Here is a 17,541-nt window from a genome sequence, read left to right as displayed (position 1 = left end):
AGTCTTCCAAATATCGCAGATACTAAGTGTGCGCCAAATTACCAGATTTATCCAGTAATAATATCTCTCCGATCAGTTGGATAATAAATGCTTGGGACGCGAAAACAACCTACACCTCGGTCAACTCGATAGTCACTTCAAATTCAGACTCCAACCATGTTATCATTACCTGATAGCCCCCCATGACGTTGGATGGTAGCCATTTTCCCAAAACTTGGTTGACCAACGTCGCGTGGTCGTACATGTTCTAACTCACCACGGGGTTCCATTCACAGGAACAACGACTTGGTAATAGACGTCTTCCAAAGTAATCGTCGCTTCACCACTCAAGAAGTGGAACGTGTGCGCCTAGGGCCGCCAAAGTTCGATCAAAGTCTCAATCAACGCCAGGTAGCTTGAAGCCATGTAAAAATATAGCCGAAAATAGACTGGATTGATGCAGATATGTCATCATTTGTTGATGAGACTCTATGGTTGTAATCTCCCACTTACATGAACGTTATCTAATCGCAACATATATTCTCAGGTTGTCATTTTTTGAGATTTTAACAGAACATATGATTTTTTATAATTTTTTTGATTCAAGGTTTAGTAAAAAATCAAAACCCCAAACCACTATTTATAGTATTGCCTCCAACAACTATAAATAACTAATGGGTTTGAAAATCTAACCAAACTCACCACCTTGAGGTGACAAGTTTCAAGTGACCGTTACCCAACAGCTAGAAAATGACTAGTATTTTTTAATTTGAAAAAACTCGTCACATCAAATTGATGAGTTCTAACTTTTTTTTTTAATTTATTAATTTTATTTTCATTTTAAAATTTTTTATTAAAAATTTTTTTTAATAGACTCTTCACCTCAACATGACAAGTCATATTAATAATAATAAAATAATTACTCAAGTAGAACCCACTATGCAGGAACCATTTAAAAAATAATTTCAACAGAGGTGACAAGTTCGGAGTATATTGTAAAAAATGTCGTATTCTCCAAAATAAACTCTAGGTAGGCCCAATACCCTAAATAATTTACCCGCTTATTGGGCCAAAAAAACCATTTTAATGACATTCAATTAAAAAAATCTAAACAACTCATTGAATGACATAGGTGATAAAAAGGAAATGCTGTTCTCCTTATAGAATCCAATTTCGAGCAACTGCATCTAAAAGTATATAATCCATTTCCCTAATAGAACATAATATCCTCGGTTATTCCATAATAGTAGCATTGCTGCAAGTTCAGCAGACATAGCAAGAGCTAGAACAATTGCTGAACTGCACCACTGGGAGAATCATTTAACAGAAGTGCTGCAGAAGATAACAGCCGATGAATATATACGAATACGACCATATTTAATTTATAAATAGAATGTGGTTTCAAAAAGTTTCCACATAATTCAGGAAAATGATATTGATTTCTTTCTGGTATTGTAGACCAAGGACTAACATAGAACAATTACTCATTTCAGTTCTTTCTTCTCAGACGAACTTGAATTTTGCGCGTATTTTTTGAGCCATTTCTGCTTGTTCTTTTCGGATGTGTTCTGATTTTCAGTGAATTCTGTTAACCCTTGTCTCAATGCTCCAAGATTAACCCCATTACCCACATATATGCTTGTTACTCCCATCTTGGAGACCTGCCATTGTCATTACAAATTCTGTTGAGTGAAACAAACATACGATACCAAAGCAGTTCTGACCAATAATAACCATAACAAAGAGAGTACAAGGTTCTTAAAATCACAATGCATAAACGTACAAGATCCGAGTATCCAACTCCATGAAATACCAGCTACGTTATCCGAATTTAGATGTAAATGTTATATACATCCAATACAAGTAAACTCAATTTTCTCTCAAAGTTTTTTTTTTTGTTGAGTCATATCCCACATATCGAGATATTTATCGGATATAAGTGTTAGACACGTACTTTAAGAAATATGAAGAGTTGGAGTAATTTAGAATACCATGAGGTGAGCAAAGAACACAGGTAAAAGAAGAAAATAAAACACATTCTTACAGCTTCTATGTTCCTATCCTCGTCATCAAAAAAGAGCATTGAGTTGAAGGGAATCCCTGTCCTTGAGTGAATTCTTTGGAAATGATCAGTCTTGTGCGTCCAGCTCGAAAAAATTTCCTGAATGGTCCAAAAGAAGAATAATTGAATGCGATTGCAACAGGAAAAAAAAAACAAAAGAATGATTTTTGTTCAATTACTATGGAATTCATGTGTTGACAAACAGAACCCGACCATGTTGTTAATACGCAACAAAAGCCCAACTTGTATATGGCCAACTGCTTCTAAATTTACTGTTTGACTATTATTACAAAGAAAATACATATATAAGAACAGTATCCATTAACATTTCAGTATCAGAGGTCTATTGTCTACCGTTCAAGTAAGAAAATGCTAAAAGAAATTATGCTTGCATTATTATTTAAAAGAACACGGGAACAAAGATTTTTAGCTACATCTTTCTACACGGCCTGTATATACTGCTGTTGAAAACCCAAGTAGGAAGCTATTTTACTCGGACTAGGGTGTCGTGCGGATAAGTATGTCTGATACATAAAACTTCAAAAAACATAAGGATTAACACTTGAAGAGCTGGAGCAACATCAATTGTTAGTAAAGGATTAACACTTGCAAGATCCTTCAGGACAGAAAGTGTATATATAACATGAGAAAGGATTTTGACTGACCTTTGCAACAAAAAAAGACTTGATGTTCAATTTGTCAAGGAATGTGTTAGCTATATCTGCAGTAGGAGACCTAGAGGCAATAGCCATATCGATCCCCTTTTCCTTGAGTGCAGCTATTATGCCTTGGACATGGGGGTACATCGATGGCATTTCACGTCTGGATCGACACTCACTGGCAAATCAACCACGTTAAATAAACATTAGCAATTAAAAATGTCAACCCAAGCTAACAAAAGCATGCCATTTCATGTCCGGAATAGAAAGAAAAAAGCAAGAGACAGATACAAAGGCCAAAACTATAGGAAGGGATGGTCGGAAGGGGGGCAGGAGCAGTCGTCCCTGAAAATTTCAAATTATCATATATTTTAGATATTTTCTTTCTATTTTCAATTGATAATCTGTTTTTGTCCCCTAGAATTTTATAAGTTCACCTCCCCTAAAGAAATTTAAGTTCGCACTTAACATATAACTCTACACCTGTCTGACTACAGGCAGCCATACTTTCATACAAACAAGATGAAACAGATGAAACCCCAAGTTCATTTCAATGGTGTAAGCATTGGTAAATGGTAATTAAATCGTTAAATTCAGAAATTCATTTGTTCATCAGCTACACGGGTAATAAGAACTATTACGCCCTGATTTACATAAGATCAAAGGTGAATGCTTGTGGGTATTGATTCGCAGACGACCCCAATTCCGTAAAAAATGCACAAAAATATTAAAAAAGGAAAAATAAAAGAAAGAAAACCCAGGAAAGTAGTAGAGAGAGAGTAAAACCAACCAGTAGAAGGGCCAGAGAGTGTAATCAAGATCGAAAACCACCAAACGTGGAAGAACCTGGAACATCCCGATGATCCGCATCGCCTCCTCTTTTACTTTCTCGTCTCCCATCCTTTGGAATTCTCTCTCCTCTTCTCTCTAAGCCCTATGGGTTGTTGAAAACTATTGCAAACGAGAGAAGAAGAGAAATCAAATTCCACCGTGTGTCGTTCTCTTTTTACTTGTATTGTTATTGTGCGAGTAAAGGTGATCAAATTGGTTGGCTGCACCGACCCACTACGGTCCAGTATTCAACTTGATTCTCGCCAGAGTATCGGCCCAACTAGTTCCTGGTACAGTGTTAAGGCACGACTACGACCACGACCACTATAGTCAATTGTATCATCTTCAAACCCATACTACCTATATTGCAACAGTAAGGATCAAGATCAATGACTTGTAAACTTATTCAGTAATCTTATTGAGAAAAAAAAATATTGTTCCCTTTTAAAGAATTTAAATTTGAATAAACTATATTTATGTATATTATTAATAGTACAATTTGAATAAATAGTTGTCATAGCACGTTTAAAGCGAAGTCCCCAAAACAAACATAAAAATGGCTGAATTCATATTTAATCCTGTGAAAACTTTTTCTTTTTCAATTACATATTATATATACAACATAACTTTAGAAACATATAAGGAGTGAAACCTAATATTAGGGTCAACGTTCGGTCGAGTCGTGTTGAGTCAAAAAATTAAGTTATATGAATTGACGAGTCTATTCTATAATTCAAACTTGATTTGAAATTTTTTGAGCCTATTCGAATCAAATTTTGAGTTTTTGTTTAAATTTAATTATAAATGCTTATAATATTATGATAGTATTTTATTCCAATTTAAATAATTTTTTATATCCATATACAATACACATATATATTTCTTCATATATTTTTTCATATGTGATATACTAATATCATACAAAGTCGAGGGACTTGACTCAAACTTGAAAATCAATACACTAATTACTAAAATTTTGAGTTATTTGAATTATTATTCGAGTTGTATTTTATAACTCGATTTGAGCTTGAATTTTTTTCAAGTTGAGTTGAGTTTATGAAATTACAACTCGAAGTTAATTCGAGTAAAAAAATCAGTTTTTTTCAAGTCAAGTCGAGTTTTGCTTACCCGTACATATACACAAATGCATCAAAAGGCTATTAAGTATTAATCAAAATTATGAACAAGTTCATTTGGTCAGTTGGCCAAGCTACTCATTTTTGTTCTCTCATATTCTCTTAGGTTTTGAGTTCTATACCCATTAGGAGCACTCATCTTCCTTCTACTAGAGTCTCCCATTCCCCTCTCCTATGGGTAGATTTAGGATTAGATTTAGAATTTGTCCATAATAATAATAATAATAATAATAATAATAATAATAATAATAATAATAATAATAATAATGGTGAGAACAAGTTGGTTTTGTAGGTCGTAGGTGTTCACCCCTTTTAGTTTGGACAACCAACGAGAAAACTATCGTTGTTCGATGCTTTCTGTAAGAGATTTTAAGGAATCAAGAAAGGTGTTATAAAGGAGAAGATTTTTAGCCGTTACTCGATCTTGATTGAGATATATATATATATATATATATAGTGGCTCTAGCTGACAACTTTAATATAAGACTATTATGCTTACCCATAAGTTAGTAGGTAGATCTCATAGTCAAATTTTGGATTTCGTTTTTATATATCATTTGAGTTTATAAAAAATCACTTCTAAAGATATTATATGTGTCATAACCTACTTGAAGGTTAGTGGCACTCTCGTTTTTTTGAGGTTAGGGATCCTTTAATAAAAGAATCTATATTTCCGAAGTTTATGTCCATAGTATAACAAGTAGTAACAAAGAGGTTAAAGGGAAATTTTGTTGCATGCCTTGGAGATCATATCAAAAACTATATTCCATGGCTTGTTGTTAGATTCGAAACGATCAATCGAAAACCGCCAAGAGGGGTTGAATTGGCCTTTAAAAATCTTAGGTGTGGAAGCAATGAGAGATAGAAAATTTGGCATAATGATTTATAGTGGTTCGACTTCTCAACCAAGTCTACATCCACTACCTTAGCTCCACACTAAGGATTTTCTAACAAATTCACTAATTTGTTCTTACCGTTCAAGGATAAGGTGTAACCTTACAACTCACTAGTTTTTCCAAAGGCTAAACTAGAACCTCTTCCCTCTTTACAATGTTTAATTTTGGGTAAAAAAGAATACCTCTCTAGGTAGGTGTTTACAAGAATTAAGGTCACAAAGAACGAATTTAAAAAGATATACAATAAGCTCAATACACTTATGTACAAGAGAAAGTGAATCAAATAGGAATGAAAACTTTTTTCACTTGATCTCTAAGCTTGGATAGGTGTAGTCACCTTCTTCAAGTATTCTTGTAGTGTTTTTATTGTGTGGAATGAGTTGCTAGCCGTTTGTGACCGTTGATGATGAGTTATAGCCGCTGGAAGTGTAACATCCTCAATACCGGGTTAGTGATCAAATTGTAAAGTTTCAGAATTTGGTGATTAAAGTAGAAGAATAAAATAGTTTAATGATTTATTTTGAAATATTACTTAAACGATGTTAATAATTATAAGGTGAATTGAAGGGAAAAAGTGTCATTTGCAAGGAAAATATTGAAATATGGTTGTATATTAAACACGTGGAATAGAAGAGGAAATAAAGTGGTTTCCAGAATTCTCTTCATCTTTTTTCTTTCTTCACGCGTGAAAAACCAAGAGCCAAAGGTGAGTTTTCTGATTATTGAGTTTTTGGTTAAATTTAAGATTGGGTTTTGATTATTAGATGATAACTAAGCTTAAGGAAAGCTTAAGTTATCTTAAAATCAAGGTATGATGGAGTTAGAGGGATTAAAGATTTGAGGTTCTTGGATGAAATCTTGAAATAGAGTTCATAACTAGAGTTGGAAGATAAATTTGACTTGTCATCAATCTAATTAAGAGATATGAAGTAATAAAATTGAATTTGGAACATGTTGAAAATTTAGTGTAATTCTTGAATTACATATAGAGAATAGGGTTTTGATGTTAAAGAGGTGATTAATGAATAGAAATGAGTTTGAATATGAGTATGTAAGTTAAGAATAAGAAAGGGGATGATATATGAAGTAATTAAGATGAAAATAGTGGATTTTCGAGCATAAATTGGAATTCTAGGTTAGTGTGCATCAGTACACATTCATCATGTACCGATGCATCAAGGGTAAATTTCCATAAATTGTTCAGTGCATCGATGCATAAGGAGTGCATAGATGCACATGTTAAGGGATGTATCGGTACACTGTAGAATGCATCGATGCACTTCAAGGGAAATTGAAATAGACAGTTCTTTTGGTATAAGAAATGATAGATTAGAGTATATCAATGGGATACTGATATGTATCAATCTATGATTATGTAGATATCGAACATGAACCAGTTCCGGAATGATTATCAAGTTAAGATTTGATCGAAAGAGAGGAAACCATAAAGTGGATGGGAACTTAGTGAGGCCAAGGTGAGTGCATCTTATTACATAAGATTATATGGAAAGTGACTTGCGATAAGTCTATTTCCGATAGTATAGTACATGATTATATAATTAATATGAAATGTATGTATGTTTGATTATATGAATTGATATGTTTTTGTATGTGCTATATGGTTTATGTAAAAGCACTATTAAGTGTTGATGAAAGAATATAAAATAAGTTATGAAATTATAGGAATAAAGAAGATAAGTCAAGTGATATATGGAAATGAAAATAGATGTCTATGAAGAGTCATAGGAGAACTAATATAAGTCATATGATAATGAAATATAAGACCATGTGAACACATGGTTATGAGATAAAATATGTAATAATAGGAAAATATGATGAAAGTGAGTTCGTGAGAAGTGATAAGAACTAGGTAAACATGTTTAACAGTTATATGCATAATAGAAACATGAGTTGGACAAGTACATAGTGATATGATCCATTATGAGAATGAGTATAATAGAGCTTTTTGATTTATTGAGAGTGAAGGGAACTAAATAAAATTGAATTATAAATGAAAGGGGAATAGTATATCAAGTAGGAAACTTAAATTTAAAGCGATGATACGAATATGTAAGATAAATTATAGGCTAAAGATCTATGGAGTTATATGAAAAGGTTATAATAAATATATGAAATTGAATTAAGTAAATAGATTAAATTAATACATAAATAAAATACTATTAAATGACATATGTTTAGAAATACGATATAATTTATGAAATCTAAGGGAATATAAAGAAATAGAGCATAAGGTAGATGATATGATAGAAGTTATTATATACATATATGATATATGTTATAAAGTAATATGAAAGGACTCCAAAAATTGATATAAGCTATGTGAAAGTGTTCTAGGTGTTTCTATGTACTATATGAAGTATATATGATTATATGAGAACAAGATATGATATTTAGGTTTACATGAACATCTAAGAAATGATCTACGTGATTATATACGATTTGGATTATGTTATATGCCATGGATCTATGTGACTACGTGAGAAAGAATAGAAGCTATGTGATATGCTATGAGAAATAATCCATGTGAATACCTGAGCTTATGTGAATTGGTAATGTGAATATAAGTAATATGAGCTACGTGCTTATGAGATATGAATATGGAGCATGAGCTATGTGAAAATAAGTTAAGTAATTACATGTGCAAATGGAAATGTTATGTGAAAAGCTATGTGGCTATGTGAAGATGTGTAATGGTATAAAAGATAATGCGCATGTTATGTAATATGAGAGCTAGGGGTATAGTTGGCATGCCAAGAGTCGAGGGATTATCAGTGGTCCTTCGGGACAAACTGTGGTCCTTCGGGACATAGTGGTTCTTTGAATTTTCTTTGAATTTTGTCAAGAGTCAAAGTTGGAAAAGTCAATGTGACATCTCAGACTCGGATCCGGGTTGGGTACGAGTTGGGGGTGTTACAGGAAGCTTTAAAACATGCAATAAAGGCCACATGGACATGCAATTTTGAAACTTTGGAGAAAGTTCTGAAACTTTGTGAAAGTATCGAAACTTTTAAACACACTGTTTTTGAAAGTTTCAAAACTTTGATTAAAGTGTCGAAACTCTTACTTAAAAACATGACTTGAAGAAAATCGGGCCGTTAAAACAGTTTCAAGGTGCAAAGTTTCAAAACTCTTACAGAAGTTTGGAAACTCTTACAGAAGTTTGGAAACTTTTACAAAAGTTTCCAAACTATGAACAATATCCGTGTATGAACAATATTATGAACAGTACCAAATAGTGACTTAATAGTATTTTTCATATTTTAAAAGCTTTAAACACATTTTAAACACTTTAAACATGATTTAATTAACTCAAAACATTTCACATATATAAAACAATTTAGAAAACATATTTTTTCAAGATATTTTGGACTTTGAATTATTTTTGAAATATTTAATTAAGTACAAAATCAACTTTACAAATATTTATTATATCAAAATATAAGTTCAACAATCTCCCACCTTTTTGATATAACGAAACTTCTTTGAAAAATTGTTTTTGACAAAAGCTCCCCTTTAGAAAAATATATTTTGAAAAAAAATAATTTATTAAAAAATATTTAAGCTCCCCATTTTTCTTTGAGAAATTTATTTTTCACTTACTTCTCCCCTTTTTGTTATATAAAAAATAATTCAACAACGGATAATAAGTTAAATAAAAAAAATAAAGATCTCAAGTATTTAAATCATTTGAAAACAAAACTCCCCCTTAATAAAAGCATTTCATTAATTGTTTTGGCACAAAAACACTTATACACTTATGAATAATATTGAATTTCAATAAGATGAGAAAACATGTTAGTAATACATGAAATTCATTAAATTGAAGACTCGTTATACTTTATGCAATAATTAAACATGACATATTGAATCCTATATGCATAAAGCACTACACAATGTGATACATTTAATATGTATATAAATTATTAATGAGAGCATATGCATGAACATTTAAAGATTTGCATTTGCATATTAAAGATGTAAAAGATAAGTATATATATATATATGAAAAAAAGTAGAAGAATGAATTTCATCAAAATATCAAGACTCAAACATTTAAAATCAATTGATGAACATTCAAACTAATTGCTATTTAATCATGCAATAGAAAAATATATTTCATAAATCACATTCTGCATGATTTAGATTTGCATTCATGCAAATCCATTAAAATCATTTTCTATAACTCCCTTCACTTACACATCCCAACAAAAATTTTAAAGATAAAACAAATGGGATAATAATATGTAAAAAAAATTGATATATATTGATATTTGAAAAAAACATGATATCAATTATAGGTATGGAGGATGTTAAAGAAGGCATATGTAAGAAAAATATTTAAAATTTTCTTACATATGCATCATTTAAATGATATCAATTGAAAGAGATTTAAAAATATTACCAAGCTTGGTATCATAAGCTTAAAGTGATTCCAAATGTTAAAAAAATATTCAATAAATTAAGAACATCACTTGTTTTGAAAATAGTTTTCAATAAAAGCACAAATTAAGGTCAATGTATTTTGAAAAAATTATTAAAGCATAAAAGTTTAATTTGACCAAAAATCATTATGATGAACTAATTTTTTTTAAAAAAAATTTAACTTTAAAAACATGTTCATCATAATACATTTTCATTATGCATGAGACAACAAATGATATATAAACCATCATACTCAAAATCTCATGCTAAAAAAATCAAAATAGGCAACCGATATTCAAAACTAATAAACATTAAGTTTAGAGGTTACTCATCCTTCTTTTGTGTGACTAGAACTTTCAAATATTTTGGAATTTCAATTAATTGCTCCAACATGCCTATAAAAGACATTTATTTGGATTTTAGTACCCAAATTTATTTGGGTCCTTGAGGGTTAGTACCAATGTCTCTAGTTTCCAAGGGAACTCATACTTGTCTAATTTTAAAATGTTTTCTCTTATTTATAGGATAAGTATATACATTGTGACCATGAAAATTCAATTTGAACATTTTGCCATTTTTAAAGTAGATGATTTTTTTAGAAATGATTTCTTGTTCTTTTATTAAGCATTCAAGTTTAACTTTCAAATCAAGATTTTCTTTTTCTAAATATTTAATTTTGATTTTTGAATCTCAAAATCATTTTTCAAAATCTCATTTTGTTTTTCAAAATCCACTTTGATTTTCAAAAGAAAATCATTTTCATTTTTGAATTTTGAAATCAATTTCTTATATTTGGAATTCATGGTCTCAAATTCAAAATACAACTCATCATAGGCTTCTTGTAACTCTTTAAAGGAATAAGAATTTAAATCAGAAGAGTTAGATGTTAGCTTTTGCTCTTCAAGAGCCATAAAGCACACCACCTTTAGATTTGAAAGGAGGTTTAAACTTGATGGTTCTTCTTTCTTGTCACAATGAAGTTCTTCAAGCTTATCCCAAAGCTCCTTAGCATTACAACATGAAGAAACTCCTTCATATACATCAGGACAAATTGCAAAAAATAAAATGTGCATGGTTATAACGTTTTGTTGAAATTTATTCTGTTCTTGGTCACTCCACTCCTTCATCTTCAGAGAATAATAGTCATTCATGATCATCTCCCATACTCCAAGAACAATGGATTAAATGAATAACTTTATTAAGCTCTTTCAATGACCATAGTTAGCTATATTAAAGTATGGGGGCATGTCGATCGGTTGAGAGTCATTCATGTAGAAAGAGTTGGAAGTGGAAATCATCTTTCTCGGTTGATTAAAGAAGTTGATAGAGCTTTCTTATGACTTTCTCAAGGTCGTTGAACCATCGATAGAGACCTGCTCTAATAACAATTTTTAGGCTCAAAACGTCAACCAAAAACCATCAAGAGGTGTGAATTGGCCTTTAAAAATCTTTAGTGTGAAAGCAATAAAAGATAGAAAATTTGGTACAATGATGTATAGTGGTTCGACTTCTCAACCAAGTCTACATCCACTACCTTAGCTCCACACTAATGATTTTTTGACAAATTCAGTAATTTGTTCTTACCTTTCAAGGATAAGGTGTAACATTTACAACTCACTAGTTTTTCCAAAGGCTAAACTGGAACCTCTCACTTATTTACAAAGTTTGATTTGAGTAAACAAGAATACCTCTCTTGTTAGGTGTTTACAAAAATTAAGCTCACAAAGAATAAATAAAAATATATACAATAAGCTTAATACGTTTATGTACAAGGGAAAGTGAATCAAATATGAATGAAAAATTTTCTCTTAATCGCTAAGCTTGGATAGGTGTGGTCACATTCTTCAAGTATCCTTGGATGTTTTTATTGTGGGGAAGTTGGAAGCAGTTTATGAGCGTTGGGGATGATTTATAGCCATTGAAAGCTTTAAAAACATGCAATAACGGTCACTTGCACATGTAGTTTCGGAACTTTTTAAAAGTATTGAAACTTTTATACACACTATTTTTGAAAGTTTTGAAACTCTTACTTAAAAATATGACCGTTGAAGAAAATCAGATCGTTAAAATAGTTTCAGGGTGCAAAGTTTTGAAACTCTTACTGAAGTTTCAAAACTCTTACAGAAGTTTCCAAACTATGAATAATACTCGTGTATGAATAATATCATGAACACTGCCAAATAGTGAGTGAATTGTGTTTTTTTTTAAAGCTTTAAACACATTTCAAACACTTTAAACATGAATTAATTGTTGGAAAAACATTTCACATAAATAAAACAATTTAGAAAACATATTTTCAGGATATTTTAAACTTTAAATTATTTTTGAAATATTTGATTAAATCCAAAATCAATTTTATAAATATTTGTTATATCAAAATATAAGTTCATTTCCCTTGAAATACTTCCAAAGCTTTAAAGTATACACCACAAATACAATTTTCAAATTTTTTTGGATGAAACCAATATATTAAAGACTTTTTTACATAAAGGTTAAAGACAAATCAAGAAATTCCATCAATGAATAAGAAAAGAAGAAACTACTTGCACAAGAATAATAGTGATACTTATAACAACTTGAAACCATTATGCAGAATTGAAAATATTTCTTTTAACCAAACAAATCTAACAATTCCTATATTCAAGATATGAAAACAAAGAAAAAGAAAAAGAAAAAAAAACACCCATATGAGAGTGCTCATAATGGTTATAAGAAAAACCCAGATTGCAAATTTATCTGAGACATGAATGTTGAAAATTTGATATGCACCGAAAGTGCAAGCACCGAAAATAGCATGCAAAAGTTGAAAAAAAATTCCACCGAAAGTTTTTGTTGAATTTGGGCAATGGTATAATTGTAATTTAGTTATTGTACTTTAGGGTATTTATAAGACTAGTCCTTAATCTTCAACTATAAATACCCTATCCCATTTAGCTTCAAAACCATCCCAAATCATTCTAGCTTTCTCCCAATACTAGAGAATTTAGAGAGTTTTCTTGAGAGTTGTTTTCTCCTTTTTATCACGAGAGAATTGTCATTATTTTATCCTTGGTAGATTGAGAGAAGTTGTAATTCATATTTTCTCATAGTGAAATTCTTCTACTGTTACCCCTGGTTTTTACCCTATATTATTTAGGGGGTTTTCACGTAAATTTTGTGTCTTCTTTATCTTTTTTTTCTCAAATTATCAGTTGCAATTTTGATTTATCCGATAGTCGTATTCTGCAACAATTGGTATCAGAGCCAGATTTGAGTGTGTAACATCTACTTATTATCTTTGTGGTTGCCACCAAAAGGTAGATCCTCAAACATAACAAAGTAAGAAGGTATTACCCATTCTTTGAAGGATCTAGAGAACTATTCACGATAGTGAAATAGTGGGAGCTATCCGTAATAGAAGCTACGGCAAAAAAATTTGATATTGAAAAATTCAATGGGAGAAATTTCTCATTGTGGAAATTGAAGATGAAGGCCATCCTGAGGAAAGACGGTTGTCTAGCAGATATCAGTGAAATGCTGGTAGATTTCACAGATGACAACAAATGGATCGAAATGGATGAGAATGCTATGAAAAACTTTCATCTAGCATTAGCAGATGAAGTATTGTCAAGCATCGAGGAGAAGAAAACAACTAAGGAGATATGAGATCATCTCACCAAATTGTACGAGGCCACATCGCTGCACAATAAAATTTTCCTTAAGAGGAAATTGTACACTCTCCGGATGCCAGAATTTACTTTAGTGACGAAGAACTTAAACACATTGAACACTTTATTTTCTCAACTTACATCCCTAAGATGTACAATAAGAGAACAAGAACATGCTGAACTTCTACTTCAAAGTCTACATGATTCGTATGATCAACTTATCATCAACTTGACAAACATTAATGTCACCAGTCTAGTATTCGATGACGTTGCAGCTGTTGTTAAACAAGAAGAAAAATGGCGCAAGAACAAGGAAGACAGACAAGTAAATCTTCAACAAGCATGAGTGTTGACAACGATGAGAGGGAGATCAACAGAACGTGGCCAAAGCAGCAGTCACAAACATAGTAGATCAAAGTCGAAAAGCAAAAATAATTTAAAGTGCTACAACTGTGGAAAGAATGGTCACTTGAAGAAGGATTGTTGGAGTTTAGGTAAAAACTCCAATCCACAAGTCAATACCGCAAACACTTCAGATGATGGAGATGCTATATGCTGTGAAGCGTCAACCACTATGGAAGGAAGAAAAAGATTTGCAGATATATGACTCATTGATACGGGAGTCACATATCACATGACCTCAAGAAGATGATGGTTCCATCAGTATGAACCTGTCTCAGGAAGATCTGTGTATAGTTGCAATGATCATGCCTTAGAGATCGTTGGCATGAGAACCATCAAATTGAAGATGTATGATGGAATAATTAAAATTGTTCGAGACGTGCGGCATGTAAAAGGTTTGAAGAAAAATTTATTATCTTACGGATTGTTAGATAATAATGCAAGAAAGATTGAAACATGAAAAGGAATCATGAAGGTGTTTCGTGGAGCGCTTGTGGTGATGAAAAACGAAAAGATAGCAACAAACTTGTACATGCTGAAGGGAGAGACTTTGCTAGAAGCAGAAGCCTCTGTTGCCTTATGTAGTTCAGATTCTGCAATGCTATGGCATCAGAAACTTGGACACATGTCAGAAAAAGGAATGAAAGTCTTTGTGGAGCAAAAGCTACTTCCAGGCTTAACAAAGGTAACACTTCCTTTGTGTGAGAGTTGCATAACAAGTGAGCAACACTTGTTGAAATTTAACACATCAAATTCTAGAGGTAAAAGTGTTCTAGAATTGGTTCACTCTGACGTATGGCAAGAACCAGTTACATCCCTAGGAGGAGCAAAATATTTTGTCTCATTTATTGATGATTACTCCAGGAGATGTTGGGTGTACCCTATTAAGAAAAAGTCAGATGTGTTTTCAACTTTCAAAAACTTCAAAGCGCGGGTGGAACTTGATTCTGGAAATAAGATCAAGTGTTTTAGAATAGATAATGGAGGAGAATACACAAGTGAAGAATTTGATGACTTTTGTAGGAAAAAAGGCATCAAAAGACAGTTCACTATGGCAAACACTCCTCAACAAAATAGAGTGGCAGAGCGGATGAACATAACCTTGTTAGAAAAAACAAGAGCAATATTGAGGGCTGCAAGCCTAGAAAAATCATTTTGGGCTGAAGCAGTCAATACCGCATGTTATTTAGTGAATCGAGCTCCATCAACTACAATAGAGCTGAAGACACCAATAAAGATATGGACTGGTAAACCAGTTGATTATTCAAACCTCCATATATTTTGAAGTATTGTGTACGTGATATAACACTCCCAAGAAATTTCAAAGCTGGATCCAAAATCCAGGAAATGCAAATTCTTGGGGTATGCTGATGGAGTGAAGGGGTATCGCTTGTGGGATCCCACTGCCCGCAAAGTGATCATCAGTAAGGATGTTATCTTTGTAGAGGATAAACTACAAAGAAAAGAAGAAGATAATAGCGCTAAAAAGTCAGAGACTACACAAATACATGTGGAAAAGGAGGTTTAATAAGGATATTCTTCTGAATCAGAACCAGTACATGATGAACAAGAACCAGAGATTTCTGAAGGTCCAATAACTCGTCAATCAAATCATGTGAGAAGATGTCCCAAATGGCACTCAGACTATGTTATAGAATGAAATATTTCATACAACCTTTTAGCAGAGGACGGTGAGCCATCAACATACCAGGAGGCAATAAACAACTTAGATGCTTCACTATGGATGATGGCGATGTAAGAGGAAATTGAAGTCATTCATAAAATTAATACATGGGACCTTGTGACACTACCACAAGGAAGGAAGCCAATTAGTAACAAATGAGTCTTCAAAATCAAGCGAAATGGCGACGATCAAGTTGAGAGGTATCGTGCAAGACTGGTGGTCAAAGGATATGCTAAAAAAGAAGGTATTGATTTCAATGAAATCTTTTCTCCTTTGGTTTGACTAACAAAAGTTCGAGTAGTCTTGGCAATGTGTGCTACATTGAACTTACACTTAGAGCAACTAGATGTTAAAACAACTTTTCTTCATGAAAATCTTGAAGAAGAGATTTACATGCTCCAACCTGAAGGTTTTGAAGAAAAAGAAAAGAAGAACTTGGTTTTTAGGTTGAAGAAATCTCTGTACGGTCTAAAGCAGGTGTCGAGGTGTTGGTATAAGAGATTTGATTCATTCATTATGTGCCTTGGATACAGCAGACTTATTGCAGACCCTTGTGCTTATTTCAAGAGGTCTGGTGATAACGATTTTGTTATATTGTTGTTGTATGTGGATGACATGTTAGTTGCAGGGCCCAACAAAGATCATATTGAAGAATTGAAGGCACAAATTGCTAGGGAATTTGAAATGATGGACTTGGGATCAACAAACAAGATTCTAGGGATGCAAATTCACCGAGACAGAAGTAATAGGAAGATTTGGCTTTCACAAAAGAATTACTTGAAGAAGATCTTGTCACGATTCAACATGCAAGATTGTAAGCCAATTTCTACCCCTATTCCTATTAAATTCAAATTATCCTCCAGTATGAGTCCTAGTAGTAAAGAATACAAGATAGAGATGTCTTGAGTACCGTATGCATCAGCAGTGAGAAGTTTAATATTCGCTATGATATGCACAAGACCGGACATTGCATAAGCAGTGAGAGTGGTTAGTCGGTACATGACGAATCCAGGCAAAGAGCATTGGAATACAGTAAAGAGGATCCTGAGATACATCAAAGGGACCTCAAATGTTACATTATATTACGGAGGATCAAATTTACTTATCAATGGGTATGTTGATTCTGACTATGCAGGGGATTTGGATAAAAGCAAATCTACTACAGGATATGTGAAAGTTGCTGGTGGAGCTGTAAGCTGAGTTTCAAAATTCCTGTAACATCCTCAATACCGGGTTAGTGACTAAATTGTAAAGTCTCATAATTTGGTGATTAAAATATAATGATTGAATAGTATAAAGATTTATTTGTAAATTATTGTATGGATTTGAATTGAAATGAAGAATGAATAGAAGGGCAAAGAGGTATTTTAAAAGGGGATAAGAAAAGAAGGGTTATATATGTATCCATGTGGGTTAAAGTGGGGAGAACACAAAGGCTTCCAGAGTTCTTTTCTTCTTTTTTCTTCCTTGTACGTGTAAACCAAAACAAATGTGAGTTTTCTGATTATTGAGTTTCTTGTTAAATTTAAGATTAGTTTTTGATTATTAGATGATAACTAAGCTTAAGGAAAACTTAGGTTATCTTAAAATCAAAGGATGATGGAGTTAGAAGAGATTAAAGATTAGAGGTTCTTGAATGAAATCTTAGAATATAGTTCATATCTAGAATTGGAAGTTAAATTTAACTTGTCATCAATCTAGTTAAGACATATTAAGGGTTAGAAGTGGAATTAAATCATGTTACAAAGTTGGTATAATTCTTGGATTTCACAAGAAGGATAGGATTTTGAGGTTTAAGATGA

The 17,541-nt window shown here is 32.2% G+C and overlaps 1 protein-coding gene across 2 annotated transcripts; it reads right to left on the bottom strand.

Annotated features, from left to right (window-relative positions):
* Positions 1-1,158: 1,158 nt before the first annotated feature.
* On the bottom strand, positions 1,159-3,666 carry LOC120120618 (magnesium-dependent phosphatase 1-like). 2 transcript variants are annotated; one of them, XM_039140212.1, is made up of 5 exons: positions 3,491-3,666; positions 2,707-2,878; positions 2,024-2,140; positions 1,352-1,640; positions 1,159-1,250 (listed from the first exon to the last, which is right to left on the bottom strand). In XM_039140212.1, the coding sequence occupies exons 1-4, from the start codon at positions 3,598-3,600 to the stop codon at positions 1,464-1,466; spliced, it is 576 nt and encodes a 191-aa protein (XP_038996143.1). In that variant the 5' UTR covers positions 3,601-3,666; the 3' UTR covers positions 1,159-1,250; positions 1,352-1,463. The 2 variants fall into 2 exon arrangements, with proteins under 2 accessions (XP_038996143.1, XP_038996144.1); XM_039140213.1 differs by having other exon boundaries at positions 1,181-1,254; positions 1,356-1,640.
* Positions 3,667-17,541: the final 13,875 nt, after the last annotated feature.

This window comes from Hibiscus syriacus, unplaced genomic scaffold (genome assembly GCF_006381635.1).
Source record: "Hibiscus syriacus cultivar Baekdansim isolate YM2019G1 unplaced genomic scaffold, ASM638163v2 tig00110342_pilon, whole genome shotgun sequence".
Lineage (NCBI taxonomy): Eukaryota > Viridiplantae > Streptophyta > Magnoliopsida > Malvales > Malvaceae > Hibiscus > Hibiscus syriacus.
Note: the sequence above shows the minus strand (reverse complement) of the source record. Positions and strands in the feature narration are given on the sequence as shown.

Coding starts and splice junctions, on each gene's coding strand:
- LOC120120618 (XM_039140212.1), bottom strand. CDS start 3,600: ATGGGAGACGAGAAAGTAAAAGAGGAGGCGATGCGGATCATCGGGATG. Junction 2,879..3,490: donor ACTCTCTGGCCCTTCTACTG/GTTGGTTTTACT, acceptor TTGATTTGCCAG/TGAGTGTCGATCCAGACGTG. Junction 1,641..2,023: donor AGGATAGGAACATAGAAGCT/GTAAGAATGTGT, acceptor TGACAATGGCAG/GTCTCCAAGATGGGAGTAAC.